The sequence below is a fragment of the Belonocnema kinseyi genome, chromosome 6, assembly GCF_010883055.1.
Source record: "Belonocnema kinseyi isolate 2016_QV_RU_SX_M_011 chromosome 6, B_treatae_v1, whole genome shotgun sequence".
Classification (NCBI taxonomy): domain Eukaryota; kingdom Metazoa; phylum Arthropoda; class Insecta; order Hymenoptera; family Cynipidae; genus Belonocnema; species Belonocnema kinseyi.
In genome coordinates, this window is record NC_046662.1 from 99,222,670 (window position 1) to 99,245,938 (window position 23,269).

At 31.6% G+C, this 23,269-nt stretch overlaps 2 protein-coding genes across 2 annotated transcripts in view; one reads left to right on the forward strand and one right to left on the reverse strand.

Moving 5' to 3' along the window:
* Nucleotides 1-2,647, forward strand: part of LOC117175068 (zinc finger protein 511) — an 8,752-nt gene extending 6,105 nt beyond the window's left edge. Inside the window, exon 3 of the mRNA XM_033364610.1 lies at nt 2,042-2,647. Within this exon, the coding sequence (XP_033220501.1) occupies nt 2,042-2,425 (384 nt within the window). The 3' untranslated portion in view covers nt 2,426-2,647. The remainder of the gene's footprint in view (nt 1-2,041) is intronic.
* A 730-nt stretch (nt 2,648-3,377) lies between these two features.
* On the reverse strand, nt 3,378-8,826 carry LOC117175199 (hepatic leukemia factor-like). The gene is made up of 4 exons (XM_033364836.1): nt 8,621-8,826; nt 7,072-7,177; nt 6,323-6,969; nt 3,378-4,188 (listed from the first exon to the last, which is right to left on the reverse strand). Exons 2-4 carry the CDS (start codon nt 7,156-7,158, stop codon nt 3,948-3,950), a joined length of 975 nt encoding a protein of 324 aa, XP_033220727.1. The 5' UTR covers nt 7,159-7,177; nt 8,621-8,826; the 3' UTR covers nt 3,378-3,947.
* Nucleotides 8,827-23,269: the final 14,443 nt, after the last annotated feature.

The following is a 23,269-nucleotide window of genomic DNA, read 5'->3' on the forward strand; positions in this document are numbered from 1 at the left end:
ATCCCCTCTTGTGTGTTTATTTAAGCCTGTATTATTGTAAAATTAAAAAAAAAAAATTTGCACCATAACATTAGTATATTATCAGGGTACCTGCAAAGCATCGTAACGATACGGTCTTGTAACTCGACGCCGATTGGCTGAGGGGTAAGACCACGTGAGCTTACAGTGTCCGAAACGTCCGATCCCGATAGCTGACAGTGTCCGATGTTCGACTGTATTTGCAATCATCCGTGCTGATTAAATTGTATACATTCTTATAAAAGCGTAATTTGCCAATTTCTAAACTGATTCACATCATAATAACTTTTAATGAAATTATAATATTTTTCATGTTTACGTTTCGCAAAACTTTAAACTTTTCAATCAAGTTATATTACTTCCATTATTTCTTTATCATATTATACATTTAAAAGGTACTTATCTATACTTTTCCTTCTAAAAATCTGTTTACACATTTTGGAAACAAGTACCGAAAATACTGTTTATATATTTATTTCGTGTATCTTTCGTATGCTGATGAACAAAAGAACAGAACCTCTCGTAACTTACTTGCTCACTCGCACACTTTTCCATATACAGGAAGAGGACAACTGCGCACCTGCGCACGAAAATTTAAGATCTTCCTGTAATGTGCCTGTCACTTACGGTAATTTTTCTATTGCCAGTTTCAAATGGGTTCCCACTGGCAGTTGGGTCTCTTTATTATTCCTTCATGGTTTAAAGAATTTCGAAAGTTTTGTCAGAATTTCATCGGATTTATTAGATTTTAGAATACTGAAAAAGATTCCAAGATTTTCAGAAAATTTCCAAGATTCACAAAAGGATTTAATGAGATTTACAGTAATTCTAAGGAATTTTAAATGGATTTAAAATTTTTTTAATATTTTAAATACATACATATCAAACAATGTATTTCCAAAGATTATAATTGTTTTAAGGAAGTAAAAAAATTCTATGCGGTTTCAAAGAATTTCGGAAGATTTGGATTTTTAAAGGATTTATTGTAAGATTTCTGAGGATATAAATGATTTAAAGTGATTTTAAAAACTCCCAGAGTATTCCCGGATTTTTCCAAATATTCTATTGTATTTCAACGGATTCTAAAGATTTAAAGTGATTTTATAATATATCAAGGGATATCAACAGGAATTTCAGAAGATTGAGAGAATATTTATTGGATTTCCAAGGTTCAGACGGTTTTTAATGTTTTTAATTTTAGGCATTAAATTTTTTAATTGATATTTAAAAAATCGTAAATCGTTGAAAACGACGGCATCTGCATAAAACTTACAAAATGTTTCTTTTTAATCTAAAACTTTTTTACTTTTATATTTTCGACGGCCTAGTTCCAAAATTTTTTCAACAAGCTGCTTACTTTTCGAGGCGTTGCGTTTGACTGACGTTTTTGTGTATAAAAAGTGTATAAAATAAAGGAAACAATTTTTGAAATGTGTTTCAAGAGTATACAAAATTCATAAAAAGTTAATTAAAATAGCGTTTTTTCGGGTAGTTACTAGAATAACTAATTAAATAGGAATTGTAGAAATTTTAAGGATCATAAAAACTACTAAGTGGTATTGTATCAGTATCGTCTGACATTCAAAGTAATTGTTAAAAATGATATGATTTCTAATTATAAGCGATAAAAATACTGAATTCAACCTTCATTGAACCATTAAAAGCTTCGTTTAAAATTAACGTATTCTTAAATTGGGATCATGAAACTAAATTCTTAAAAATTAATCATTTTTAAACTGTGCATCACGTTTTTTAAAATTATCATTTTATTATAAATTGCAAAATTAATTATGTCAAAACTGGTGTATGCTATAATAAAGTATCAAGTTGACAGGACAGAAAAAGCCGCGAGACAAGAAACGCGCGAAAAGCTTGAAAAACGGGTGGAAATATAGAAGCTCTAATGTGGACAAATTGAATGAATTAATTTGAAAATTGTTATATATATATTTTTTTGCAATATTATTGACAATATTTTAAAAATAAATAGAGAAAGTATATTTATTTTTCTCTTATTTTTCAGTACGAATGTTATGTTTCGGATTGTGATATAAAGTTCAAAAGCCCTTCTGAAAGAGGGGAGCATTGCATATCCGAACATAATTACTCAAAAAATTGTCGCTTTGAGGATAAGAAACACATAACTGGACTGGGGAGGATAGGAGGAAAATTAAAAGGAAATCCAATATTGAGTGACAAATCTACCAAATCCGAAAAGAGAAAACTTACAGAAGAGGACCGTCTTGATAACCCCAAACGAAGGACTTTTAATAGTTACTTAAATAGTAACTGTCCATCATCTCAGTTTGACAAATCAAAGTCTGCTCTTATATTTATTCCGAGACAAGTAGCACGACATACATCTCTCAGTCTAAAAATTCTTGAAAACGAATGCATGATGGATTGAAATGATTCTACAACTAATAATAATTATGCTATAATTATTTATAAAGTACTAAAATAATGTAACTCTTAAAGTTAATGGTTTATGATTTATATTTACATTTAAAATGTATGTGGGGCTGTGATAATTACTAAAAAGTATATAATTGTGGATTACAAATCGTATTGTATCAATACTAAATTATTCGAAACTAAAGTGGAAAATTAAAAAATTAAGGCAATTTCAGAAAAGATATTTTTTATTATAAATATATCTTAAATATGGCAACAATCTTTATACATAACTAGGAACATCAAATCTGAGATCAATCGCTAAATTTATAATTAAAACGTTAATTTCTATTATAGGTTTCTATATACATTTCCTTTCTTAAATTCTACTGACTAAACGATGAACTTCGTACGTACGCTGAGCAAAAATAAACTCAAACAAAAAAAAAATAGTTTCGATACTGAACATAAATGTTGCTTTGCTTAATTATATCAGTCTATCATCAGTCTTTTACCCCCTCTTGTATTCGTGAATTTTCGCATTCACGAGTGAGCCGAAAATTTTTCATACGCAGGAAAAAAAAATCGGAGGATTAAATCGATTTCTGTATGCAACATGAATTCAAGTTTAGGTAAGTTTGTATCAAGAATCGGGCTTCACTTATCACGCATATGAATGGAGTCAAGTTTGTTTTTGACAGCTTGATTTTTTACAATAATATAAACAAGCATTTCTACATATATAATACAGGGGCGAACCCAGAAAAATATTTCGGCGGGAGGGGGGTCAAAAGATATATATGTATATCCCATACATAGCTTATCGGCTTCGGCCTTTAAAACGAAAGGCCAAAAATTGGGCGGGGGGGGGGGGGGGGGGGGGGGGGGGGGGGGGGGGGGGGGGGTGAACCCCATAAACACCTCCCCTGGATCCGCTACTGACGTAATAAAATATTAATAAATTCCCTACAATTCTAAAAATTGTAGAGAATTCCATATGATTTTCTTAGTTGCAGAACAGCCTATTTTTGTTCATTTTGTCACAAAAATTTAAAATTGCCAAAATCAATGAAAATCGACTTGATTCCATATGTAGTATAACTTAAACCTAATTCTTTATACGGACTTACACGAACTTGATTTCATATTACATGAAATAGTCGATTTTTTTTTTAGATAAGCTTGAACTGATAGCGGATTCAGGTATCTTTTTTATCTCACTTGCTTGCTGTTTTCGGATTCGGATTATTAAATTTTACCCAAATCTTACACATTTTCAAATCATATTACAAACCAAATGTACAAATTAAAAATGTTCACTGTCACACAATTATTTATAAAAATATTTACAAAAAATCCTCACTTTACGGAATTAGCACTTCAATTCACAAATTGGCTAGTTCGTTTCTTTGTCTCTACGAGCTAAATTCTCAACACTAATTATTATCTCAAACAGTATGAAAAAATACTTTAGAACCTTTTTTTTATAATCGACTATATAGAGTAATTTTCATAAGGACGGTGAAAAATGTGGTCTAATTCGAATATATCATACATCTGAGCTTGGCCGTCTCATTTCTGAGTGCAACAAGCTCATACTTGAGCTTCATATTTTCTTGTTCGAGAAAGGCAGCTCTTATGGCAATTTCGTCCTCTTTTGCTCTCCTTGCATCTCGGGAACGTTTGGCAGCTTCGTTATTTTTTCTTCTTCTTTCCCAGTAAGCTGAATCTTTTTCATCGAAAGTGCTGGTTGGCAAGCCAGGGCTTTTGGATATCCTGTAAATGAAAATTATAAATTTTAAACCTGCCTTTTATTAATTTGTCTTAATATTAAACTCGATATTTCATATTGTGTGAATACAGATTTTTTCGAAAAAATCTAGGTTCTAAGGTAGGAATCGGTGATTGCAAGAGGATTATAAGTAATCCTGTATTATTCCGTTTAACCACGAAAAATTCTTAGGAATCTTCGCACTATAATTACCAACACGAAAAAGAAATTCCGGAATACTAAATCCTCAGCAACAGTTCAGAATTAATCGGAAGGACTAATCAGGACCAAGGTGGCGATTTAGCGGACGACTTCAACTTCCCGGTCAAGTTTTTTAAATTTTCCCGGTCAAGTGAAAGTAACACATTCATATTTTCTGCAAACTGAACTTTTTCACTAAAGTATATCAATGTTTTTACAAAAAATGGAATTGTTAAACTTTCAGTTTAAAAATTTAATTTTCAACAAAAAAGTGGTTTTTTTCAGCAAAATAGTTCAATTTTAAACCAAAAAGATGAATTTTCAACAAAAATGATGAATTGTTAACTGGAACGCTTGATTTTGCAACCAAAAAACATCAATTTTCAAACAAGAACATTAATTTTCAAAGAAAAAGATTAATTTTCTACCAAAAAAATACAATTTTTCATCAAAATATATGCAATTTTTATTAAAGAAGACAAATTCTCAACCAAATCTTTGAATTTTGTACTAAAAAAAAAAATTTTTAACTGAAAATGGAAGACTAATAATTTCACTTAAAAACAAATTAAATTTGAACCAAACATAAGAGTTTTCAGTTGAAACAAAGAATCTTCAATTAAAAGAGTTGAATTTAAAATAATAATGTCTACTAAAAAGGATAAATCAACCAAAACTTGAATAATCTAATTTTAAGTTAAATAGTTGCTTTTCACAAAAAAAAACTTTTAAAAAATAGTTATATTTTCGAAGACAGTGATGAATTTTCAAATAAAATTGTAAATAATCAACTGCAATAGTTGCATTTTAAACCAGAAAGATGAATTTCTAACTAAATTGATGAATCTTTAACTAGAATGATTTAATTTTTTACCGAAAAGATTGATTCTTTAACCAAGAAGATTAATTTATACGAAAAAAAACGAATTTTCAACTAAAAAATATAGTTTATTAACCAAAAAGTAAATAATTAAAATTTTAGGCAAAAAATAAATATTTCACTCAAGAGATGTATTTTTAACTAAAATTATTAAATAATCGACTGGAATAATAGTTACACTTTCAGATTAAAAAAATTTGTCAACATAAAACAAATTCAAATAAAAAAAACAAATTCAAATAAAAAAACAAATTCAAATAAAAAAACAAGTTTTCAATCAAACAACTCATTTTTCAACAAAAGAAATGAATTTTCAATTAAAACGATGATCCCTCAACAACAAATAGTAATTAATTTCCAACAAAAGCAATTAACTTCCTACCAAATAAATTTTGAAATAAATGGTAGATATTGAACTGAAATGATTTAATTTTCAACTAAAAAGATAAATTTTCAACCAAAAATGAAATAGTTAAATTTTTAGTTTGAGAAATTTTCAACTGGAATAGTTAAACTTTAGATTTAAAAAATTGATTTTCAACCAAGTAGTTACATTTTCAATCAGAGATGAATTTTTAATCAAAATTATTAATTCAAAAATAGCCTGTTCAAGTGAAGACAAAATTATTTCTGTATGTTTCAAATATCATCAACTGATTATCAAATTTGTCAGCATCAAATATCTCACGGAGGTTCCGGGTTTTTAATTAAATCCCTGGTCATGTCGCCACCCTGAAAGCACTGAAACTTTTTTTCCTGTCTTCTAATTTCAAACTACATAATTTTACCTGCAATACTTCTAAATTTCATTAAAATGTGATGCACATTGTTAGAAACATCGCTGAATGAAACAAAAATCGAATGCAAAAAAATTCAACATGACACAATTTCCGCATGATTTTAAAAATTATGAAAAATTCTTTGCTGTTTAAATTTTTCTAGCAATATAATTCCACACAAAAATCTCAATCGAACTATTACTTCAAAATCCTGTGATTTATGACGTATATGCTCGCCCCATTAACATAAAAATTATAAAAATAAAATATATTTTTTACCTTCGCATTTTAATATTCGTTCCCTCAGATGTCCTCCTCACCGAATCCAGCATCTTCCTTCTAAATTCCGAATAGGCCTCATTAGAATTCTGATCGTAAATCAATTCTGGAACTACGCTCAAAGACAGTGGGTCTTTGGGATAAGCCTTAAAAGGTCTAGGTGCATTTTTATTGCAATCAGAGTAGGTCGATGTTGGAGGAAGATCCTGAGTCGTCGATGTGGCATTTGGCATTTGGATCTGAGTTCCAGCATTAATATTGTTATTATTATGTTGAACTATCAAAGATGGGAGCCCTGATGGTACAACCGGATGTGGAAGATTCATTGGCAGTGGTGGATATGTTCTATGCCCCAAATGATCCAAAGAAGGTACGTTGATTGGAGTGTAAACTGGGTCGTACTTAGGTCTCTTTGGAGATTCTGGTTCTGAAGGTGGAGTCACCATGAAAGTTCGTACTTCAAAGGGACTGCCTTTTCTGTCAGAACTGGGAGATAGGTTTGTCGCTTGAGATTGTTCTTCATTGGAAGAGTTGTAATTAGAGTTACAGCAATTGGACGAATTTGACAAAGTTTCATGATGAACTCGAGGAAAATTCGTTGTTATCGAATTCTTTTTGCAGGAAAGGTCAAGCACCGGATGTTCCGTCTGAAAATATAAAATATTAATTATACATGAAATAAGATCATATTTTAATTTCATTAAACTGGTATCAAATATGTGTGTGTCAGTGTGTGCTCAAAAACCCACCTTTTCATACTCAGACTCGACTCCCGAAGTAGTAAAATCCAAGACTCGGATGTTGTCCATCCTCAAGGAGCCATACGAATTATTCATTTCTTCAATTTAAGAATACCTGTAAAGAAAGTTATTTAGTTAGAGAATCTTTTAATAGAAATTTTCTATGATTTCTTCTGAAATCATTTATTCCAAGTGCAAAACGTGATCGAAACCTTTAAACCTCAAGTAGCAAAAGGAAACATAGGAATTGCCAGGTAACTAAAATCTTGATAATCCAACCCCCAACCTTTTGTCAGAAAAGACATCTTCTTCAGACCAAGATAATTACTTGTCAAGACATCTGGCCGGACAATAAAATCCAAAACTAGGTCAGTTTTAGTTAAATTGCGCATAGCAATTAGTTTGGTCCAAATTTACGAACCCCAAGGGTTACATAACGGAATGAAAACGATTTTACAACTTTGGCAATGCTATTAGTGGAAATTTCATCCAGTTCTTGGAAAAATGAATTCTTTATACATATTACTAAATACTTGCTAAAATTGCTGCAAAATATAAATTATTCAAGAATTTAAACATTTGATGTAATTTGAAATTAATCATTTTAAATTCAATTGAGCATACCTTTTTATAATATATTTAAAAAAATTATCGTTAACCAAAATATTTGGCACATAATGTTATAGTGTAAAAAAGTATGGAAATAGATCAATCCACAGGATGATATATTTTTACAATAAAATAAAATAAATAAAAATAAATGTATCGGATTAGTACACCCGCTTTAAAAAATTGTAAAAAGTTCTATTAGATGCTATACATTTCAACAGTTTTACAAGTAACCAAACGTTTTTACATATTGCAAATTATAAAAATGTTGTTGATCAAAGTTTAATACGTTTAATTGGAAAACACTTCAATTACAAGTTTTTAAAAAATGGAAGATAGTGAGGCCAAATAAAATCTAATTAAATATAAATATTCTGGTTATTTATAATTCACTTTTTAAAAAATCCATGTTCATCTTTATATAATATTTTATTGAAGATTGAATGAAATTATTTGGCCATACACTGTTTGGCTTACGAAGCATTCAATTCAACTTAAAAACAAGATTTCTAAGTTTCAACATTAGTGAACTTTGTTTCTATTTTGTGTTTCAAGAGAGTTCCATTGAGGACTTGCATCTTCAATTGAAATGTCAACAAAAACTTCATGTGTATTATATCATCAAAATAAAATGATGCTTTTCGACCTTTTGCAAATCTCAAACGTTTTACATTCAATAAACTTTTTAATGTTTAAGTAATCAAAAAATTATCAGAAACCCAAACCAAAAATTGAAAAACAATTTCAAAGTTGTAAATTGTTTAATTGATTATCTAATGCGAATTTGCGTACGCATTTGCTCAGAAAAAAGTGGAGTATTTCCTTTAAAGTTAACACACATGAATATTAATTCAAGAACAATGTTTTAATTTTAAAGTTTTTATATGTTAAATAGCGTCAAGGATAAGAATATTGAATAAAGTATCGCAGTAGTAAGCACTAGTCTTACCTAATAGTAAAGTCCACGAAACACTGATGAAACAAGAACTACAACACAAATTCACGGTGCTTCGCTCACGAGAGACTTTGAGAAACTGACCCTTACTCCACAGGAGCCTTAGGAGATCGAGAGTTTTGGACCTGAGCTACTGAAGCTCACAAAGTACTTATTGGGGATAAGTTTCTATTTTTCTAAACCAACTACTTCATTCGAGGAAAAATCGCTTAGGGCTGAGAGAGGGGAGGGCTTTTGCCGATATATTCCACAACCTTTAAAAAGGGTAGGAGGAGTTTCTTCAGAAAATAGAAGGGATGCATTGACTGATCAAAGTGGAGGGGGTGGCACGCGTCCATCAATGCTTATTTTCAAAGAACATCCCACATTCCTGGAATAAAGGACTAACACTAGAATACTATAATAGAATGTCGATCATTTGATACCACATAATTACGAATTATAAAAATTACAAAAAGATACAATTTTTCTATTTAATTAAATCGTCAGGTTTTTGTTTTAGAATTAATTTTCTTTATATTATTCCTAAGACAGATAGAACCAAATCAATTTTCATACATTTTTAACTTTCAGTTTTCGAGTGTGCAGAAGTTTCTTAAATTGAGTTTCGAATCTTATGAATAGATAAATTAGGGAAAATGGACATTTTTGTGTCGGAAACTATATTTAATCGTAGATGTTACCAATAAATTAAAAACATTGAAAACATAATCAATTTTACAAAGCTAAAGATAACAAGTTCTCGAATTTTTTTATTAAATCTATAATAATAATAAGGCCATGGATACGGATACCGAAATATCGGTACAACTAAGAGCCAAAAAACGTGTAGGTGCTTATGAATTTTTTTTCACATTTTTAACTGCATGAGATCTTATTTAATTGGCTCCTGAAAAAGGTTATTAATTTATTTAATGACAAAGAATTGATGAGTAGCTATTTGAAATACAATTTTTCCTAAATATTCAGAAATAAATGTTGAACCTTCTTAAAAAAGATTGTACTTCAAGAATTGTAAATTAAAAGTTGTATGTAAAAAACTGACATGACATCATTTTGACTAGTTTCAAATATTTTGATTCATATTGGATGTATTTTGCAAACATTTCGCAATCATTACGTCGGTTTTATCAGTTTGATAATGACGCTACAGTAGAAGTCCGATATTTCGCAGTTCGATCAATTTCAAATCACCTCATGACTTCATCACATACACGTTCACGGACACTAATTTGATGCTCCCACTTAAATACATGCGACAACACGAGCCTGCGCACACCGAATGCGCGAGTGCTCGTGTATATGCGCACATGAATAGCTTCTACATACTGGAAGGGGCATTTGCTATGTTTCCAATTTCTGGAATTTTGCGCCCCCTAAATCCCCAAATGGTGCAAAATCGGACTTCTACTGTAATATTAAATTACCTACTGTCCAGATGGAAATAAAATGCATATATAAACCTGCGATATTTGCTTTTGATCCCCCTAAAAATATGGTTACAAACGAAATAACGACATTGGTGAAAGTTTTAAAACAGGAATTTGCAGAAGATTTTATTAACTATTATTAAGTAATCATATACATATATGTCTTATATATTCTTCGTTAAAACAAAGATATTCCGTAACTAAATTAAGAATGTAGGAATGCATATAGCATCAAAGAAATATGATTAATTTTTAGGAGGTTTGAAATATATAATTGATTTTACAGTGTGCCTTACAATTCAACAGAATATAAAGCCCTATTTGAAATAAAAATAGGTAGACAATTATTAACAGAACAGTTTTTAAATTTTTGTAATTTTTTTACGACTTTAGGGTTATAACTTATTTTATTTCTGCGCATTTCTAACTAACCAAAAATATATATACGTGAAGTTTCAATTTTGTGCGATACCTGAAATTCATGACTTCACATAGCTAATTCAAATATATGAAAATCCTTGAATAGAGGCTGCATTTTGCTGTTTCATACAAAAAATCACTTTATTCAAATATATTTTTGTTTTATTGATTGCATGTTTCAGTATACTTTTCTGGTCGAACTAAACATTTTTCCGTGCATTTATATCTTTTGTAACGTTATAAAAATTTGTAATTGGCTGCAAAGAATGTTATCAAGTTAGTAAGGAGCGTACCTTTTTCTAAACTCAAAAATAATCAATTACAATCAATTGTAAAGCCCCGACCCTTATACGATTGATAAAAAATATGCCACGAGTAGATACTTTGCTACATTGTTCTCAAGGAATTTTGCTTTGAATATTATTATTGATTAAACTCACAAGTCCAAATGAAATTCTTGAACAAATTAGTTGCTTTGAAAAGAAAATACAGAAGCTTACAAACAAGGATATAATTTATTGGAGTCTTTAAGTAATCCAATAAAGGAAGTAAGTGGGTTTTTCCTCTTTTTTTGTGGGTTCCAGCCAGGTTAAGCTCTTCAAGAAAATATTGTAAACTCCTTTTTGTATTTCTAATTTTTATGGCACAGGATTATTCCTTTTGGGACACTTTAAAACCTCTGTCGTCAACTTTTATATTACCAATACAAAAACCGCTAAATTTACCGATGGTTGCTCAACCTCGCTGTGTATTTGAAACAAAATTGCAAATCTGTGTAATAAAAGTGACAAGGTTATTCACTTTTTCTCACTAGAAATACAATAGAATAGGGCAATAGGCCATAGGGCCAGCTTTTTCTTGAGCCTGGAGTAAACTTTTATGTACCTGAAAGAAAAAAATTTATTAGTTTCGGAAACTTATTATGGCATTTATGATGTGCTACTTTAAGAAATTTATATTATTTATATCACTATATTTTTTAAAATTATTTCTTGTCACACTTTGGAACGAAAAATCCGATTTAAATAAGTTTTTTTTCAATTGGAAGCTAAGTAATTTTTATCGATTTAAAAAAAGGGTTTAAAAGTTTGTTATGCAACAGCAAAACGAAAAAAATAAAATTTTTATACAAGACTTTCATACAAGACTTTTATGCAAGACAACTTTCAGTGGTATTAACTTGATTAAAAAATATCTTTTTCCATATGGAATTTACTGATAAAAAATTGTTTTTTTGAGCTTATTTATTCAAACTTAGCTACTACGTCCTGCATTCGACATATTTTTTTGAAGGAAATGCAGATATAATACGGTTTAATTGAAAAGCGCATAGAACCAAGTAATATTGAGTGATTGTTCTGAAAAATATCATAAGCAAATTCACATTTTGGCCAGTGTTTAATTAATATATTTCTTTTTTTCAACTAGTTATTATTTCAAAGATTTCATTTTTTCCATATAATTCACTAAAAATATCTTCTTAATAATACTCGATTATTCATATATCAATATAATAATCGAAATTAAATATTTCTCGGGCATGTTTTTACATAAGTATCAAAATTTGAAGTTTAATGATCCATGATTATATCGCAAAAATTTTTGATTTTTATTGTTTATAAATATTTCAAAACATTTTATTTGACATTTCATTTTCCAGCAGTAGATAACCAACAGTAAATAATCGTCGAATTTCGCTAGCATGACCATACTGGATCTCAATATTGGTCATGACCGCATCATGATCATGATGGCCATGGCTCATATGGATATAAGAGTTTAGGTATAAGTAATAAAGTAAATAATTATTAAATATAAATATATGAATGATCTGGTAGGAATGTAAATTTTTTAAAATTAAATATTTCTCCTAAAAAAGTTCAACAACGATGATTTTAGCCTTGGCTTTACAACCATGCAGTTCTTCCAACAAAGAGATTTTGCTTTTTTGTTTTTTTATTTGCTATGTTTTTAAATTCAAGGTTTTCTCATTAAATAAACCAGAAAAATGTATATTTTGAGCATTTGCAAAGAACCGGAATTGAGACCTAAAAGTTTAAGAGAGCGAGTGCCGTTTTGTCCTTTCCGTCGAAATACCGACTGGTACCAATCTCAGAAAATATCAGAAATGAGAAAGGTTAACATTTGTAGCTGTTCTGATGTTTTGGGGAAATAATTGTAGTTTTTAAGGTTTATAAGTAATGAACTGATTTTATAGGAAATTAATAAACTCATGATAAATTTTAATTGCTAGTAATTTAGTATTTACAATAGAATACCAAAAGCGATTATACAGGCAATATTTAGAAATAAAAATCTTTTCTTTTTGTTGCAAATTGACGCAGGTAAACGTACTCTGAAAATGTTGGCTATACTGTAGAGAGTGTAGAGTGTAGGGTGGTCTCCCCTAAATACATTTGCAAATACAAGAAGTTAGAGATAAAAGAAGCACTTGACTCATAATTCTGAGAAATCAGTTAATAATGTACAATCGCAATTAGTAGAATTTCGAGAAAGCTTTTATTATGCAATAACAAAAGGAAAATTCGTCGTGTTGAAGAGCTGTAGGCGGTACAAAAGAATCCTGTTGAATTAATCCGGTAGGGTCGTGTCTAATAACTCTAGTAGCAAGCCTTCCTAAAATCCAGTTACCGCCTGGCACACTAAGTCCCTACCGATTTTGCATAGATTTAAACCGAACATAGGACCGCCCTTTTATCTCTCTGAATGTTGTGATAGGCAACAGTCGAAAGTCGTAACCCAGTAAGTCCCGTCGAGAAAAGCGGAAGCCCAACAGGGTATTCCGGTAATGCGAGCGTTCACTTTAACCCTTTAGGCCCTGAGACTTCTGTAATATTTCAAAATCTCATTGTTTCTGTGACTGGTACAGATTTATGGCTTTGACTTGCCTCAACCCGTTCACTCGCTGACTGGCGAATTTACGTAAAGACCCCATAAATTATACAACGGCGAAAGCGTTGCAAGTGCAGATCTATACATTGGAATTTGCGGAAGTTTAAACCCTTTTGGAAAAGTGGTTAGAAATTCGAAACTTCGGAAAGGGATTAGAATTTAGATTTAGTAGATATATCAAGGATTTCGACCTATGTCACGTGTCATGATACTGATGATCATCTTTCTTTACTTTTTCATCCGCCCCTTTTGTTCAGAGAAGATGGCTGACATATGGCACGCGTTTCAACTTATTTTTCCAAATCCTGAAGCCCTTTTCCCCAGTTAGAAAGACGAGATGCTAATGGCCTATTTCCTAAATCCTTATTTATTACTGTGTTTTCACCGAATATCGTAATATGGTTACTTCCAAACTCCCGCTAGGAAATGAAAATCAATAATTTGCGGAGTTTGACTATATTAGCCATAAAGACGTAAATGGATTATACCAATAACAATAGTGAGTTATCTCAATTTAGGACTAAATTGAATGCATAACTATTGTCATGTGCTAGAAAAATTGATACGCGTAAATTTGTACTTTACACTTTCTGGCTCATCTATAATTTTTTCCCCCCACTTCGTGATCAAACACTTGTCGGCAAACTTCTTAAAATTTAGATTCTTAAGGGAAAATGCGACAATTCACAAAGAAAGTGAAAAATCGTTGAAATAAATTATGTTTGAATAAAAATATGTCATATTTATAGCTGCTTGTGCAAAAAATTAATCAAATCTACTAAAAAAGTTCAATTAATTAATTTCATTATTAAATTTGTATAAATAATACATGATTGTTGTCTAACTAACAAGTATCACAATAAGGGGAATTGTCAACGTATCAGCAGTTAATTGTGCTAAAAAAAGACACTTACCTACTTAAAAATGTCCATAAAATGCATTTTTTAAATTGAAATTCTTTAAATAATATTCAATTGTTGTCTATGTAAAAATTATGAAAGCAAAAAGTCATCGGTGTCATAGTTGTAGTTGATTCTGCTGGAAGAATCAAATCTGTATTTAAAAAGGACTTCATATCGTATTTGTTGATACAATTTTTATAAAAAATTAGAAACTGATCCTTAACTTCTTCTGATATTAATTCAAAGTTATTTCACGACCAATTGCAATCAAAATACAAACTCAAAGTATTCAAATAATATCGTCACGTACTTTGTTTATAATTTTTAAAAATTGTATTTAATTAATACTGTAGACATCCTTTTTAATGACTTTTTGTTTCGAATTCGATCATATTTTTTTAAATCAGACAATTCTAGACTTAATGGCAATTACAAATTCATTTTTTTTGTATGCTAAAGTAAAAAAATGTAGCGAAAATTTGTTTAAAATCTGTATTAACGAAGTAGAATTAATGACAATGTCGTATTTAAATTTAGAAAAAAAAAACTTGCAAATTGGATAGGAATTGTGGTACCTGAAAATAGTGAAAATTGAATTTGAGTTGTCCGGAAGGCATATTTTTACACCAGTGGACTCGCTATTAATGTTGTTGGTGTTTGCAATTTGCATTTTTTTCTTCGTATTTTCATAAAAATATAAATTTTGTGTTAACAACTTTGCATAGAATTTCAATACAATATAGAATATAGATGAGCATACACTGATAATTGACATCATTAATAATATTGGCGGACGTGGTTTAAAGCACAACAGCCATGATTATATTTAGTCTCCAAATGATGTAATAATTCTGAAAGTAAAAGCTAGGTATGCAGAGATAATCATGTATTCAGACAGACAAACCTTCCCCGAAGCTATTAGAAAACGACACATGTCACTTAGTCCATTTATTTCATTATTATGTGTTCTTCAATGTCACATAATATTATTAGAGTGATAGACGTACGTTTTTTCCTGTTTATTGTTTCATTTTTCTGATCTCGTATATTATAAGACGAAACTGGACGAAACGCTGAACATATTGACAAATGAGTTCTTAATATTTTAAATTGTAAATTATTTTCTACGATAAGATGTTGAATAACGAATTACATGGTTTCCGATATTCGACAGTGGTTCGATTATATACGATTTCACATAACAATCTTCATTACATTCCGAGAAAGAAAATTTTTTAATAATTACAAAAATGATTTGAAATTGAATAAAAGAGGGTATAAGTTTTCTCTGCTTAAAAGGAGATCTAGTTTTTTATGTCAAAATTTGTAAAAAAAATGATGTCAAAAAACAATGATTGTAAGTGATTCATATTAAACCGTGTAGAAAAATGTTCTGGCGCTGACCAGGCAGCCAGGCCTGGGCCTGGCCTAAAGTGTAACGTTTTTTCTAGGTAGCCCCAGGTCAGAACATCTATTCAGCCGCCAGTTATGGGTGGGTCAGCCGCGAGTTATTGCCTGCCTGGCAGTTTGTGACACTTGACCCACAAAAACTAGCAGTGTGGCAAAGAGGTCAGAGTCAATGCGTAACTGATACTGCAAGTTGTGACATCATCTGGCAATTACTTGGAAAAAAATCATTTTTCACTATAAGCATCTTTGGTTAAACAAATTGCATTACATACACCCTGTAAATTTTTCGAAGTATGTCAAAATAAATTTACCGATCGAACTTAGATTTTGTTTCTTCGTGGCTATATGATCAGCGCTAAACCTGGGATAGTACAGACTGTCAAGGTGTTAAGAAAAAAAAATACAAGCTTTGATAGTGTGAATTTCTTATTTTCTATCATTTTAAACACCCTGTAACTTTTTCGAAATATGTCAAAAAAAATTGCTGACTGCACTTAAGATTTTTTTTTGTTCTTGAATCGCTGATCAGCGCCAATGCTGGGGCAGACCAGATCTTCCAGACTCGACGGACTAGATCAGGGGTCTTCAGCGAGGGGAAATTTGGTCCCGAATCCTTATTTACAAGATTTTTCGTTTCCACTACGACGCCGCGGAAATATATTTAAAAAAATATATATATATGAGACCCGGCTTGGTGAATGTTTGAGAATTTAAATTGCAAAAGATACACTATGATTACGAGAAAAGCTCTGGAACTTTTTAAGTTTTAAAAATAATGTCCCTAACATTTATAATGTTAGTTTGTCGAAGTAAATTATCATTGTGTTAGTTGCATATCAACCAAAAGCAAACAAAATAGATCTTTTCAGCTCTTGTAAGTTGTGGTTCATTCGTTTTATAAGGGCGATTGTCTTGCCTATTAACGATGTTAAAGGAACTTTAAATAATTAAATAATTTTGAAATAAATTTGAATACCTTATTCTTGTAATCTTTCGACTGCCACGTAATGCAATTATCTTCTTTACTTATAAACTAAAGTTATATAATCTTTTCAAGATTTATGTTAAATTTGGTTAACTCTAAAAAATTGGACAATTCATTTTTTACCAATTGAAGTAATATAAGGGCGTGAGTCCTAACGGAATTTCGGTAGTTATGGACGACTGGAAACTTTGCAGCAAGAATCAGGTGAGGTGAGTTTGATTTAAGAAACAATAAAAATAAACTGTTTGATCGATGTCATGCTGATCGAAGTGGGAGTATGAAACATTGCTTAAAAGTTACGTTATGTCTGCGCACCGTTCAAGAATTTTGCTATTTTGATATTTATGTATTTTTTTAATATTAAATAAATGCGAAACAGTGTTTTTTCTTCCAAAAAGCCTTTTTCAAGAATATATGTTGGTATAATATGTATGTATTTAAAATGAAAATCCATCATACAAACTGGTGAAGAGAATGACTGTCGGCAGCTATGCATGTATCTCAATTTGAAGGTGCTCAGAATGTGCAAAGCCGAGTTTCAACCCCAACAAGAGCGTACGTAACGGCGCTTTTGAGGACCTTTGTGTAGCGGTGTGTAAATCAGTATATAGGCGTGTGACACGCATGAGGAGTGATGCTCGCCCAAATCGCTGATCCTCGGAAGCTGTGCTTGACACCGCCAAAAATTGAGACGTTTCAGTGAGAAATCCCGAGAGATTTGCCAATCCACCGTGCAGATCCAAGCACCGTTAGGACATCAGCTTGCGAGTTGGTGAGCAGATGCAAATGGCGTGAGCTTCAGGCATTCATCCCTCGATGGCCACGGGAAAATGCATATAACGGGTTGCGGTCACCCGCACCATAGAAATCTGGGTTATGTGGCCAAAAGAGCAAATTTGTATACATGGGAAAGAGGCGGAGTGTTGAATTGAGCACTAGGGTGCTTTTTCTATGAGTGCTAGAGGTACAAAAACTGTGAAAGATGTCCTTTACGCCTTTATAAATGTAGAGTCGACGTGAAGGAACAAATTTAGCGTGATTATGGGAAGGCGACATAATAAGACGTGTTCTTCCTAGGCTGAAAATCTCTTCCTACTTGTCTTCCTATCCCTTTCAGGGTTCTCACGATTTTTAATACTAAATATTCATGTATAAGGCAAAAACTGCAAAGTGCGATTCCTTTTCTATTCACCTTTATAGAATTTAAGGGCAATTAAAATATTATAACTATTAAATATAGTAGAAATTACAATAAACATAATCAATTATTAGAATTAAGAGAAAGTGCGTGAAATCTTGATAAATTTGTTGTCATTTATTCAGCATGAAACATAATGCCATTTATACCAAGTATCAATACTGAAATTTAAAGCATTATTTTCATACTCTCTATGGCCTATGCTGTATTATACGCTGGATCGAACGCCCTCTCATGGCCTAAGGTTTCCACTTCCAGCCCAAAACCGCCGCGGCAGCGCTTCTCAGAATTATTAAATCCAAGCAAACTAAGTCCAGGTACCATTGAACAATTCTTCTTTTTTACGCCATTTCGGATATAAAGTAGTGTGGTATATAATATAGAAAAATATATATATGTACGTCATTCAAAGCTAGCCATTTCTTTAGAAAATGATCTAATTGGTCCTATTTTCAAAATACATGATTCATTATTTTAATAATGATTTTAGGGAATATACATTTTATTTTTATTATAGAAGTTCGATTACACAAAATGACTATTTTTCCCGCCTAATTGGAGTCAAAATGTGCGCGGGTTCGATTCAGGAAGCGAGGCTGAATGTGTTTTCAGAAAGGTTCGCTTCTGTGCCTTGGTATATTATCCAACAGATACCCTACAGTTTGTAATTAACGCTATAGTACAGACACTAAGAAATAAAGTCAGTGCCCCTGGCAGCCGATGCGGCCATACACATTCAAATTAATCAAAACAAAATATCTGCTTTGAGTAAAAAGATTTCTGAACATATTAAGTTAATTCAACAGCACTTTGTGCATTAGCAAATTAACTAGTATCAAATTCTGAAAGCCGTTTGTCGGAAATGTACAACTCAACAGATTATATCCACCTTTTTAGGAGCCTTTTTGAAAGGTACGATTTCGAGTAGACATGCAATACAGTTACGGTCGTATAACGCAACAATGGACATTGTGCGGTGTTCATTGAAAGGAAGAAATGGCAGGAGAGTATAAAACGGGAATCTTGACAAAGTGACAACGGCAGGTAGATTGTAGAAAGGGAAGGTCGGAATAGCATGCAATAAAGCTAAATTGTAAGTAAGGCACTCTGAACGTTGGGCCATGCACCATGCCATAAGAATCGTTTTATAATTGCTTTCCCCAACTCAGGTAACCATAAGGAGCAGAGAGGGAGTCTCATAATTGAGAGGTAAATAACTTTATTATTCTTTGGCACTTGGTAAGGATTATGACGGATTAGGACAAATCCGGTACTGTAAAATTTAATTATCGCCGTTATCGATTGTTTCTTTCTCACTAGCAGGTCATTTCTGCACTTTGTTTTTCATATATAACGCAATAAATTGCTTTCTATAGTTTATAAGTATAGCATTCGGTTATTTATTGCATTTGGACTTGAACATTTCTTTTCTTCAAATATGTAAAGCTAGTCGTAATATTTTCTAATCGCACACGCGTACGCAAACCAAGTTGTTTTATCTCATTTTTATGCCGATGGCAAGACGCCCACTGGACCGGACACCGGAAAATGATTGTGAATTTTTGTCAATTCTTAACAGAAAAATCTATCCAATCACTTATCACATTTATGCGAGTTGAAACAATTTTTTTAATTTTCAGAATTTAATGGAGTTTGAAGTCTCTAAAATAAAATTATTTATTTTTCATGCTCGCATACGAAATTTGTAATTTTAGAATCTCCTAATTATTTTGAGCTTGTATTTGTATTTGTTTTAGTTTTTACCAGAGATTCGAAATGTAAAAAATGTATATAATTAAAATTATATTATTGCTCATTGTTAATTGTTAATTATTGTTGAATTCAGAACATGCCAATTTTTTTAATTCATAATGAATTTAAAGTTTAAATGTTCATTTTATTCGTGATGATAAACCCATTTTTTAAACGGTGACTTTAAATTACCTTTTCAGCCTTTTTTGCTTATATTCCTCCCTCAGTGTTTTTCTCATTTTTTTGAACGGCACCCACACTTTTAAATGTAAATTTAAGGCTGGAATGTATTTAATTGATATTTAAAAAACCATCAACAACTGTAATTTAGTGACTGTGAGTTGTCTTTTATTAACCCTAGAACCTAGGTCTTAGGACCTAGATGGTCACCGTGGATGAAATTGACCCAAACAATTTTTCAAACTTTTCGTAGAGTCTGTTAATTATTTCAACTGTGCTGGCATGTTACAATAATTTAATGGATAATTTTGATTACAAAAACTTTTAAACCTTTTCTTAAAAACGTTAAGAATACCTATATATGTTTTTTAGACTTTTAGAACTCAATGTTACCACTGTGACCTAAAATTTAAATGATATTCTACTGAAGTGTGACCATCTAGGGTTAAAGCTCCTTCGGCTTTAAGGAATAAACTCTCATTATATATCTCGTTCCGCAATCGACTTAAATTGGTCCGAAACGCAAGTTATCTACATTCTGTTCAACTCTATTATATTAAATGTACCCAGCGGAAAAAATTATGTATAGTTTCTATATAGTTTGAAGCAATGTATATAATATTAATTTTTCTATGCAGGAAATTTATAAAACAAATTAATATTATGTATAATATTTCACACTACATATAAACTATTTATCATATGTTCGGCTGGGTATAATATATTAGTTTCTGCACCTCGGTCTGGGATAGTGCAAATTTTATTTTTCATGATAACTTTAATATTTGTACCTAATTTTTCTTTAATATTTATTCGCAGCTACTCTGAATAATGCATCATTTCAATAAATTTATATTATTACAATAATTCATAAAGTGCATTGATATTGAAACAGAAGTATTTTCAGTGTCTACTTTTGTAATTACATACGAGATTGAAGCCTTGAGTAATTATCTTTAAAAATTAATTTGCAGTTCGAACCAATTTGAATTGATCCAAAACAATTCGAAGCAAGTTGCCAACCCTCTTCAACCCTTTGCAATCTGTGTGTCAACCCCCAGTTAAATTATAATCTCAATCCATGTCTCAATCACAAATTCAATACGAATGGATGCGAGGATCACTTATCAATTTGTCTTTATTCATGCATCAGCACCAACGTCAATCTGAACCCATACAGAATCCATTTATAATCTGTCCCTCTAATCCTTTTAAATCCGTGGACTTTATAAATTCGACCAAAATGAATCTGACCATTCCGAATGAATAAGTTTGAATCCGAAACCATCCCAAATTAATCCTACGTCAATCGGAAAGAAACTTTCATTCATTCTTGACTTGTTGCCAAGACTCATCCTAAGCAATTTTTATTCTTTTCAATCCTTTTCAATACGCGCCTCAAAATCAACTTCAACCCGAATCAATCCAAAAGTGTATCAAATTTCTTTATTATTATAACTAATCTTTAATTTAAAATGTTGAATATTTTTTTACTGAGTTTGTTCATGGTGGACAAGGACTATCATCATAAATTTATTTTTGATTCGGAGTGGCCGAGGACCATCCTGATCTGGAATACTCTGAAAATTTGGTCGGTTTTCGCGTATCTATACTTTTACTTTCCTATGTTAGTTCGGGATGGTCGAGGGCCTTCATCAAAGTGTAAAAATTTGGTCAAGTTTTGTTTTCATGTATGTATCTCTTACGAAACATTATCATTCATACACAAAATGTTTTTTGAATGTGTGCGATAAAACCATAATGGTCAAAGTCAGTGATTATAGGATTCCCAAAGAATGTGATGTAGACTGTAGAGGAGACACTGTTTGACAAGAGTAAACAAAATTTGTTGAGATGTTTTGGGCATGTCGAGAGAATGAGAGAACGACTGGCGAAGCAAGTATATGTAGATAAAGTATAAATGGTATCGTACGTACGGACAGACAGAGAAATGAAAGGTGGGAATGTGTGAATGAGACCCTCAATAAAAATAAAAAGCCACAAAAACATAAGGGATTACATGAGAAAATGCATGAGTGTAAAGGAAGCTAATGAGGAATGCCGGAACAGAAAAGTGTGGCGACGCAAATAGTTTATAACAGTTGCACACGTGAATTCTAAATTAATCAAAAACTCTATACTCCCCCCCCCCATACCTATGCCGCCTAGTAAACTTTCCTCTCTCACTTTTCTCATACGAATTACTTGATCTCCGGCTAGAACCGAGTGAGTGACGCTTACCCAGAAAGGGAGTTAGCGCAATAGTATAATAATAATAGATTATATAGATATTGACCTATATATACATATTTATATTATATTATAATATATAATAATAATAACAATAATAATATAACAAAAAACTGGACGAATAACCTGTTGTCATTAATTTTTAAAAAACCTAATGATATAAAGAATTAAATATCCATGTCATTAACAGTGAATATGATATTCCAAAGAAGGTGACATTTAGCGATCATGGAGGCCCGTTTAGGAGTCTGTGTATACCCATCTGTCTTCAGCGAAAGCACGACAAACCACCCCCTTAAGGAAATAGTAGTCATCAGTGACGAAAGTAGGAAAAAATATGAACGGATATAAAGTGTCTCCGTGTTGTTTCCATATTTCGTGGGAGGTCCGGGGGGTGTCTCGATGCTACTGAAGAGATCCATTAGCCATTTCAAATAGGCAATAAGTAAGACGCCACAGACGCCCCACGTTTTCGAATAAAATAGTGAGAAGAATATGTCCAGTAGCTGGACCTCCATTAAGACGTAGTGTGCAGAGTGGCGACTCTTGGAGGTAATTACTTTTCGATCTATCTTGCTGGTGGACCACCGGGCAGGTTTTGCCAACAGACTTTCAAAATTTGCATACTTCCGGGCTCGCACACGCCTTTTTCCTCAGGGGACCCCCTTTATCTCGATTCTACAAGACCATTTTCCGTCATCCCTGGCACGCCCTCGGACTTCTGTGTCTCTGGAGAACGGACCTCGTTCCTTGTCCGAGTGTATTTATACAATAAACTGTATATGGTCAAGTTACACTTTTCCTAATGGATCATCTCTTTCAAATTCAACGTCTTTATAGCAACTGTGTTCCATATGTTTGGGTTTAGTGATGAAAACCTCAGCGGTATGCTAAATACTAAAGGCAGAAAGAAGATTTTGCATTTTTCGATGATATAATAGGAATGGGAACAGTTAACATTGACAGTTATGAGAAATACTTAACGATGGAAATTTTTAGTCTTGCAACCTATTTGCCTGTTCATTCAAGTCAAAACAATTTTAAACCAATTTAATTGAATTTAATACTTAGTAATCATAAGGTAAATGGCATATTTTTGTACATATTTTTTATTTGAACAGAAATATATCTTCTATTGATCTAATAAGATTAATTCTCTTGCTGTATTTTATTGACCAACAGAAATATTTTGGGCATTCATGA

Excerpts from the sequence above, each read along its gene's own strand:
- LOC117175199 (XM_033364836.1), bottom strand. The coding sequence starts at position 7,158 with ATGAATAATTCGTATGGCTCCTTGAGGATGGACAACATCCGAGTCTTG. Across the intron at positions 6,970-7,071 it reads TCGAGTCTGAGTATGAAAAG|ACGGAACATCCGGTGCTTGA; the intron begins GTGGGTTTTTGA and ends TTATATTTTCAG. Across the intron at positions 4,189-6,322 it reads ACGAATATTAAAATGCGAAG|GATATCCAAAAGCCCTGGCT; the intron begins GTAAAAAATATA and ends TTTCATTTACAG.